General features: G+C 37.8%; 1 protein-coding gene across 1 annotated transcript; it reads left to right on the forward strand.

Moving 5' to 3' along the window:
* The first annotated feature begins 2,833 nt into the window (after positions 1-2,833).
* PPO (phenoloxidase subunit A3) lies at positions 2,834-9,454 on the forward strand. Its single transcript, XM_018541071.1, has 9 exons — positions 2,834-3,081; positions 3,476-3,668; positions 4,159-4,382; positions 4,860-5,062; positions 5,694-6,111; positions 6,435-6,563; positions 7,240-7,567; positions 7,825-8,057; positions 8,337-9,454. The coding sequence occupies exons 1-9, from the start codon at positions 2,971-2,973 to the stop codon at positions 8,580-8,582; spliced, it is 2,085 nt and encodes a 694-aa protein (XP_018396573.1). The 5' UTR covers positions 2,834-2,970; the 3' UTR covers positions 8,583-9,454.
* Positions 9,455-10,405: the final 951 nt, after the last annotated feature.

Genomic DNA, 10,405 nt, shown 5'->3' on the forward strand with positions numbered 1-10,405 from the left:
ACGGCGTGCAATTAAATTTTCGCTGAGGAAAAATTAGCTACAAATTAATCAAAGAGTCTATTCTTAAAATGTATATACAGACTTTATGTATTATATCCTATATATTTAATGTATTTTTACTACAGCAGTTTCGCTATCGTTTATATTTAATTTCCTTTTACCGTCGTTTACGTTAATTGCTATTCTTTATTTATGTTACTTTTGGACTTCGAAACTTTTTCTACGTTAAGTTTTCTAGGAGGGTTGAAATTACACAGAAAGAACATGGAATAAAATCTATTCTACTTTTTTGTTCCTCTTTTTCCTTTCTACTTTGCTAGACATAGCAATCGTACGGACCCATTGCCTAGATTATCCCGATAATTATCATATCGATTTTATCATTAGCGCAAGCTTGCGAAACGTCCATCGGGAGAAGAGTGAATATCTTATTCCCTTTGGAGGGAATCTATCTCGCAAAATAATCAATATCAGCGACGTTAATATATATACATATATATATGTGTGTGTATATAATATATATATATGTATACATATATACATAATAGAATTATAATTTACGCTGATTGTGAATTTAATAAATTTGTTGTATGTAATGTTTGGGAGATAAGAATGCCACAAACGGAACGAGTGTTGATAATATACATGGTTGCGTAAATTTACTATTTTCCTCTCTATATTTTCCTTGCCTTTTGATTTTATTCAATCTAATATTGCATTGTACGCGTTTGTCAGATAGATGTAAAATATATATATTCGTAGCGAGCGGATAAAAAGGATTTTATCATTATTATAATCATAAATAATTGTATTTTATTAATAACGTGACTATCATAATATCTTCCATAAGATAAAAAATTTTTAAGATCAGAGATATGCGCCTCGTACATAGTTTTCTTTAATTATTTCCTATTCCGCATATTATATGAATGTAAAATGTTCTATATTACATACAGGGTGTCTCAAAATTGTCATTTATTTATATCTCATCAGAAACATTCCGACATAAAAACGATGTATTTTCAATTTATATTCCAGTATTTATATAGTCTCGTAATAATGTTCATTCTCTTTGCGATACCCTGTATGTGTAAAAATAATTTTTTATGTCCCTAAGTATATATATTACCTAACCGATTATATACATATCGTTTGATATAATAAAATTTCCGATACAATTTCATTTTAGTTTTTAGTATCTATTTGCGGCTGTAAGTGCGTGGGATATCATTATTTCTCTTCATGAGAAACATATCGGCGTGACGAAAGAGTAGAGAGACTTTTGAATTGAAATGAACAGAAATGTAAAAGCACAGTCAATAAAGAGCACTTGCACACATCTGGATTACGAATTGAATTGAAAACGAAATTTCTCTTTTTTCCTATGATTCCTTTTCACGATTCGAATATTTCTTTTTCACAAAAAAATGTATTCATTCTTTTGACTCTTAACATTAAATACAGATATAGAGAATGGAGAGTAACGGGAGACATCTGTATTATTACCGCAAATATGTAGAGACCGATTGGGGGAAGTGATTCGGTTAACGCTAGCAATTCATTCATTATGTAAACAAATTAAATTATGCTACATTGAACAGTTGCATGTCATTGAATGTCATAATCGCCAAATCGCCCATACGTCAGATTATTCGCATTGTGTCATACATAAGTAATAATGGTTAATGCCAATATATAAATAATTAGCCTGCTGCGATTGATGTCAAACTTCAATATAAATGTTATGTTATATTGACATATATTACTAATCCGGAATGCGTTTAAATACGTTAAACGCATGCGTTAAAATTTTATATCTTATGCGCAATAATATATGTAACACAATTATTATTATTATTATTATTACATATAACATATAAAATTTTTTAATATTGTTACATACAGGTTCCAGAATTTAAATGTCGAAACTCTGAGAGCGTGTAGAAGATCGATAAACGAAGAAAAAGAGTCTTGTAGAGATATGCTCGTTTTTGCTTCGTTTTGGAGAAAATTGTAAAAAAGATAAAACGTAGTTTTTGCTTTTGTACGTTTTTATTACTTATTCATGTTGTATTTATTCATTTACGTTGGTCTCTCGCCAAAATGCAAGCGTATCATCCGTACGGACAGCGTGTTATTGCAGCCAAACACAGATATGGTGATTATATTTAGTGCACTGCAACTTCGATTCGATTTCTCAATTGTTCTCTTGAATTGGTTGTCAATTAATAATCTGCCTGCTTTAGGACCCTCTACACAAAGAAGTCCAGTGGTGTGAAGTGGTGGAAGTCAGATCACGTGATCGGGGTGGTTAAGACGCTACTCTTTCACGTCCAAGAACGAAGCACCTACGTTTTACCTTTTTGGTGATTTTTTTCTAAAACGAAGCAAAAGCGAGTTTTCTTCAGAACCTTTTTTCTTAGTTTATCGATCTCTTAAACACCCTCAAAGTTTTGACATTTAAATTTCGGATACCCTGTATATGTATATATATATTACTATTAACTATCAATGAGATAATGAAGTGCTATTAACTATCAATGAAATAACATGACTTATTTGCGGTTTCGCGCGATTGCTGCTGGTTAATCGTTACCGATTTCCTTCAAAAACAGGAAAACCTGTAAACACAGGATCTGGTTTAAGCGCTCTGTGTTTTCGTCGCTTATCCTTCCTGCTTGCGTATGAATTAACTGTCCTGTATTTCACGAACGGATCCTGCGGTCGCTCGAAGACAGCCATCGTTTATCATCAATGAACCGCCGTATCCTCCATGATTCTTCTATAAATACCGGTACCAAAGTACTCCGCAACATAAAGACTCACACGTTGTCTTAGAAGCAACGTCGTGATCCTTACTCTTGTTTCCATTAGTTTCTATTATAGTGGTTTCGATTTCGATTTCTGAGACGTACAGTCGCGTGATTGTCGAGCTTGTCAAGATAGTGCACTTACTTGTTGATCGTCAAAATGGCAAACAAGAAATCGGATATTCTATATCTGTTCGATCGACCGGCGGAGCCGGTATACGTACCCAAGGGAGAGAACAAAGTCGCTTTTGATGTACCAGCTAACTACTTGGTAAGCTTGATCCTTGACGGTCTTATTGCGTATCAATATTGAATTCCACTACATCAGTTTGATGCTGTTCTGCAATTCCTAGGACTTGAAATCTCTCAGTCGCATCTAAGATTAAGCCTTACATTGTAATGCACTATACGTTCGAGAAATGTAAGATTTTTAATAGTTTCACGAAGTAAAAGACTTTCTCAGATTCTAAGTACATTCCCTTCTTATTTTTCGAATATAAAAATTCTTAAAAATAATTTGCTACACAAAGTTTGTTTATATTTTTGCGCAAAAGTCTATAATAGTGAAAAGAGCGCTTCGAACGAAGAAAAATATTTCTTCATTAATGTTACTGAATATACAAATTTTTGTATATAAAATTCGCTTTTTTTAAAACGCATTACAGCCTGAGTCTCGGCAACAGATGGCTCCTGCCATTGTGAATCGTTTCGCCGATGATACCGCGTCGAAGGTTCCAGTGAAGCAAATCAGTCTGCCTGACTTGAGTGTCCCCCTTCAACTTGGACGTCGAGAACCTTTCTCTCTTTTCATTCCTAAGCATCGAAAATTAGCCGCGCGACTTATCGACATCTTCTTGGGTTTGTTTCAAGACTTTATTTATATTTCGTTCTATTTACTTTACTTGCAAAATTATATATAAATTTCGCTTTTGTTTGTGATCCAATTTAAAAGTAGATGTATGTATTTGTCAAGTAAATAAACGTTTCATTAAATGTTTCAAAACTGTATTTCAAGACCTAAAAAAGAAAATCTGCTCGCAGTTTGCTTGAATTATAAATTGTAAAAATTTGCATAAAAGTATTAATCGAAATTAATATTTTTATATCATCGTGTTATAAAATAATATTTATAATACCAAAACCTATCTTGACCGAATTATATGTGTGACCTTTTTCTTTTGCATTAAACTTCTTTTTTGTAAAAAGTAAAAGTGTGTCGTAATTAAATGTTCATTAATTAAATTTGAACGAATTATATGTATCGTTACAAAAATACGCTGTTACGTTCATGCAAACTTGATTTCAACAAGTCTTGCTAATTATTTATTAATACGTATATATGTTATAGGTATGCGAACGTATGATGATTTTCTTTCGGTGTCGGTTTACTGTCGCGATCGCGTTAATCCCGAGATGTTCGTCTACGCGCTCTCGGTGGCGATTCTGCACCGTCCCGACACGAAAGATCTACCGATACCACCGCTATCGGAAATTTTCCCAGACAAGTACGTCGACAGCGGGATATTTGCCAGAGCGAGGGAGGAAGCCAATGTTGTACCGGCTGGCTCCAGGGTACTTGTTCTCTAACGCATTAATTACCAACAGGCTCGTTACTCAATTGTGCAGTTTAATTAGCTGGCTTATTCTTTGAATGCAAGACAAATGATGACAATATAAATTAAGTAAACGTGGAAAGCTTTTCTGTTTTAACGATAATTTTCACCTTTAAGTTTCGAAGAATATATAAGTACGATCGTTTCACGTACAATCCAAAAGTACAAAACTAATATAATGTATTTAGCTCCTAGATCGCGCATTTTTCCGAAATTTACACAATTCAGATCACGTTATTGAACTTGTACAATATCCCAACAATTTTAAGCATTCTCGTACAGCAATAATCGCCTCTTAACCGAAAAATTATAGTGTACAAATTGTTATAATACCATAATGGAAGATATAATAGGTCGATCTAACGAGTACAGCTTTATATTAATTTTCAACGCATAAGTCGTTTTATCTTCTCTTCGTTATCCTTGCGATTCAAAGGTGCCTATTGAAATTCCACGGGATTATACTGCGTCGGATCTTGACGAGGAACATCGCGTAGCTTACTGGAGGGAAGATATTGGGATCAATCTTCATCACTGGCACTGGCATCTGGTCTATCCATTTGAGACCGACATCAGGATTGTTAACAAGGATCGGCGTGGCGAGCTGTTCTACTATATGCATCACCAGATCCAAGCCAGGTAAGTGCGTCAGCGAACGTACGTTAAGTCGATAAGATTGGATACTCTGTTCTATCGTGCCTAGATCATGCTGGCGTTATAGACGACTGAGATCACATTTTGATCTTGATCGTTATTATCACGCGAGAACTCGTCTCAATTCGGCCTAGTATTCGGACAATGTTTGCTAACGAGCTCGGAAATGCATTTGCGCGTAGAATAACGGAGCAAAATTATTCAGCGATGAATTTCGGAAATAAATGTAAATTTAAATGCCTGTGTTGAAGTACTTGTGAAAGTATATTGCGGGAAAGCGATGCGAATTAAGACCTATTACGAGGAGCTATTTTTTAATTTGCAAAAGATGTTTCTAAAATTCGTAATCTACAATAGTAGCGAAACTTACGTTCCAACTCTATTATTATTGCAATTGATAAAATTATTATTATTATTCTAACTATACTAATTATTTAAAAGTTACACATTTAACAAGTGTCTATTTTCTGTAACGTCTTTCCTATTGTCTAGTATACGAGTCTACGTTATTTATGTCGAAATACTGAACATCTCGAATCGCCTGAGGTATCACTGATGGGAATTTCTACGGTCTCTACGTTATTATTTCGATTCCTCTCGATTTCGCTTTTCGCAGATACAACGCCGAGCGTCTGAGCAACCGATTGGGCCGAGTGAAGCGTTTTCATAATTGGCGCGAACCGATCCCGGAGGGTTACTTTCCTAAGTTGGATTCATTGGTGGCCAGTCGCACTTGGCCCGCCCGCCCCGCCGGTGCGATTCTTAAAGATATCAACCGCCCTGTGGATCAATTGAACTTCGACCTTCAAGACCTAGAGAGATGGCGTGATCGCATCTACGAGGCCATTCACACCGGCGCTTACATCAGCCCCCGCGGCGAGAGAGTGCCTTTGACCGAGTTCGGCGGCGTAGACGTACTTGGTAACATCATGGAGGCGAGCATCCTGTCGCCCAACCAAAATGTGTACGGAGATATGCACAATCTCGGTCACGTCGCTATCTCTTACTGCCACGATCCCGATCATCGCTACTTGGTAATAGGATACGCAATTACTGCGTTTATTAAGTTGCACAAGATAAAATAAAAATTTGCAAGAATTTTTATTAAAACTTGATTTTATAATATATGTTAATGAAATGTTTAATTTTTAACACTAAATAACCTTTCCTTTGATCACGAACGTTAAAGCAACCATATTATTTTCTTTTTCATTTTTAATATAAAGCGTTTCGATCGAGAAAAAAGAACGCGCAATTTCTGAGCACGCCTCTATTTTTCACTTTAAAAATTGTATGCGAGTAATCGTGCTACATTGATATGATAAACGGAACATTTTCTTTTTCCATGTTCCCACAGGAAACGTTCAGTATCATGGGAGAACCGGCCACCGCTATGAGAGATCCCATCTTCTACAGATTCCATGCCTTCACTGACGATGTATTCCTAGAGCACAAGAATACACTTCCCGAGTACAGCCTACAGCAGGTGGGTGTACACAGCTGTCTCGCTTACGCGATATATCATCGGTTCACTCTGGTATATAATGCCGCTAAGTACGCGTACCATGTGGTCCAGAATTACGCTCAGCCACTTGACGATAAAAACGTCCCGTTAAACCATTTAACTCGACGAGACCGCTGGACATGTTGGAACTTATCAATTTTTTTTACCCGCGTACCGAACAATCTCGTTAAATGCTAACTCGACAAATGAGGCTTTAATTTTCTTCCATATTCGCGAATATAATACACGGGGTATCGTCGACCTTTTTCATCGCGATCTCTCCGAGGAAATCTTTCAAATCTGACATTTTACAGGTACAAATGTAATCGATGTAATTATCATATTTTAATCAAATCTCACTAACGCAATCTTGACATTTTAACATTGGATTTATGCAGTTTTTGTAATTAAACAGTCATTTCAACGTCAGACTCTAAAGCTCTTGAAATTCGAGAATTAGTTTCATCACTTCTTTACGCTCCTACATTTTCTTTTTCGTTCTAAATTATTCTCATTTTTAAAGCGTCTTTTAATTAAGCTCCGGTTAAATTTTTTTTTTTTAAATTTTCCGCAGAAATTTATCACGGTGTTCTGACTATAAAGCTGAAAGAGAATGACGGAATTTAATTGCTTTCTTTCGTTCGTTTATGGGTTTTAGTTGGACTTCCCCGGCGTAGTAATCACAGACATAGCAGTGCAAACTCCGAATCAACCGGCAAACCAGATTTCGACCTTCTGGTCCAAGAGTGACGTCGATCTATCCCGCGGTTTGGACTTTACGCCTCGCGGTCCGGTTCTCGCAAGATTTACTCACCTGAATCATACAGACTTCACATATAGAATCGTCGCCAACAATCGTAATAACGCACCGCGGCGAGGAACTGTTCGTATATTCATTGCGCCCAAACAAGACGAACGTGGATTGCCTTTTGTCTTTAGAGACCAGAAGGAGCTCATGATCGAGATGGATAAGTTTACTGTATTACGTAAGTCGTCTTATTATATGAGTTTCATCGTTATCGTTTTTCTTACTTTTAGATTTAATGCGAGCCTACATTTAGATTTAAAACAATATCTCTTTCGTTACGTATAATCTCTAACAATCATAATGTCAACTTTAATAATATTTTCGATATTGTAGTTAATTTTTTAACGTAATGATTGGAAAAAGAAATCGAGAGAAAGCAGGCATTTTACGTTATTGTTGTTATTATATTTCACGAAATTTTCGTCCGCTTCCTAGTGAGACCGGGATCAAATACCATCGAGCGTAAATCAACGGAGTCTTCGATAACTATACCGTTCGAAAGGACGTTCCGCAATCTCGACGAGAGCCGACCAATCGGTGGCGATAACCTGGAACAGTTCAACTTCTGTGGATGCGGCTGGCCGCAGCACATGCTGGTACCTAAGGGCAAGGAGGAGGGATTCCCGATGGACCTCTTCATCATGATATCCGATTACACTGGTGACGCGGTGAGTACTTTTTATACTTATCGAGCTCTCGCGGCGCTTAAGAGCTTACAGTCTGCCAGGTGATGGAAACCTTCCTGCACCCCCATCCCTCGCCCCTTTTTCTCGCCCTCTCTTTTTTCCACTCTTTTAACAGCGACGTTCCAGTACACGAGAAGGCGTTCGCGATATCGTTCTGCTTTCGGGCGACAAAAAAGAAAAAAGAAAGAAAAAAAGAAAAAAAAAAGAGAGAGAACAACCCGCTAAAGGAATTGCTTTGCCGTTCTGCGGCGACATGTACAGGTGGAACAGGACGAACCGACCGGGTGCAAGGACGCGGCGAGCTACTGCGGCCTGCGGGACCGCAAGTATCCGGACGCGCGACCCATGGGCTTTCCGTTCGATCGTCGAGCCCGCGCTGGCGTAGAGTCTCTGGCCCAATTCTTGACCGGCAATATGGCAGTCGCGCAGATTACCATCCGTCACACGGATTCTGTGTTGCCGCGAATGCGATCCGGAAGTATGAGCAACACTCTCACCTTCGCCTGATCCGATATGATTGACCGACACCAACCGAGCACGACGGACCGCTTCTCGCACGTCTCCGCCGAGAATTCCAACGTCTTCCTACCACGCATTCTTAGTAGCGATCCTGCAATATCCGTTGTAGAATCGCAACTGATTGCGTGGAAACGCGACACGTTTCTCATCCTAGTCATCGTATCCTTGGATGGCGAACGCTGGAATGACAGCGACGGGACGAGAGTGGATAAAAAGCTGGAGGTGGGCGAGTCGCTATTTCCATATCTCAATGACGCAGGATTATTCGAGGGACGAAAGAGATTTTCTGTGCCCAGGAATGCACAATCTTGCGCGTTTTAATCGTTAAAATTCTCACATGATACTGCGAAATCGATTCCCGCTGTTACTTGACTTGGCCAAATTTCATCGGAATCGCGCGATTATCTCTTATAAATCTATCTGCTTTAATCTTAAAATATTTTACAAATATTTTTATAGATTCTAATATTTTCTTTCTTAGCCGTTTGTTTCAATACAGCCGCTAATATAACTTTATCGAGCTATCTAAATAAATTAGAAAAGAGAATTCTTTTATTCTTTTCTATTTTATAATAATATAAATGTTTTATTATATAAAAAAAGATTTTCGAACAGCGCGCGTTTGAATATCTTCTTGAATATAATCTTGTAGAAGCTGTTTTATTTACGATTTCATAACTTGCGCATCCACGAGCAATGAGTACCGCTTAACAAATGTATTTTTGCGTAAAAAACAGGAACAAAGACGTGTCCCGAACGCTCAAGCGAAGCTTTTCTTCTTTCTCTCGTTTCACCCGCATTACGGGAACTAGATTGTAGGAAGCAGCAAATGTAAAAAGCAAAAAAAGATAAAAATAAAGTCTATGCAAATTAGATGCGCTCTTTTTTTTTTCACCCTTTTATCGTATTATGGGTGTTGAAAGCAAGCGACGATGTCTCGAATACACGAGAGGACGCGAGAGAGGGAGAGCATTCGTCGTCAGCAAAAAGAGAGAGATCTAAATGATTTAATTAAATTTTTCAAATTCTGTCGTACAGTTAAACTTTTTCCATTAATATTAAGTTTCACATAATTAATACAAGGGAGAGATGTGTCTCTCGCAGGCTCTTCATGTGAAGCGTTTTTGAAATATTTAACTTGAAATATATTTTTTAAATTACATTTCTATCACACATCCACCCTCGTTGGCATATCAAAATTAATGGCGAGACTAACGAAACGTGTTTGTCGGGAAATAACGAGGCTTGCGCGTCATCTAGTTTATAATTAACATAATTTCGTTAAATTACTCAGCATATCTCTATCAAAACTGGTGTTTTCAACGCCTTTGTACATAGATATATGTACTATACGTATGTGTGTGCGTGTGTGTATCCAAAACGCTACTATACGCTTTCCGCACGGGTCCTGTTCTCTCCCCCAAATGCATTTATCACGCGTTTGTTTCTGCTAGTTCGCAGCTAGACGGACGTGGATTTATTCCTGCGAGGGGTAGAAATAGGGATGGGCGGACGAAGATAGATACACGTTTACGACCGTCGCTTAAGCGTCGTCCTTACCTCTAATATCACTCGCGCGGTTATTCAAGGATTCCGTTTCACGCGGGCATACATTCGAACGTTTGATATACTGAGGCGCGCCTGGAGGCAGCAATTGAAGGGCTGGAATTATTTGTCACCGCGCTAAGACATGACTAACCGTAACACGATCGCGCGTTACGGAATTCAAGACGGCGATAATGCACATTCCGTGTTTGCCGATTTGTCGGGGGAGATTCTAGTTGGACAACGTTATAAAAATTAAAAACGTT

This window comes from Cyphomyrmex costatus, unplaced genomic scaffold (genome assembly GCF_001594065.2).
Source record: "Cyphomyrmex costatus isolate MS0001 unplaced genomic scaffold, Ccosl1.0 scaffold275, whole genome shotgun sequence".
Lineage (NCBI taxonomy): Eukaryota > Metazoa > Arthropoda > Insecta > Hymenoptera > Formicidae > Cyphomyrmex > Cyphomyrmex costatus.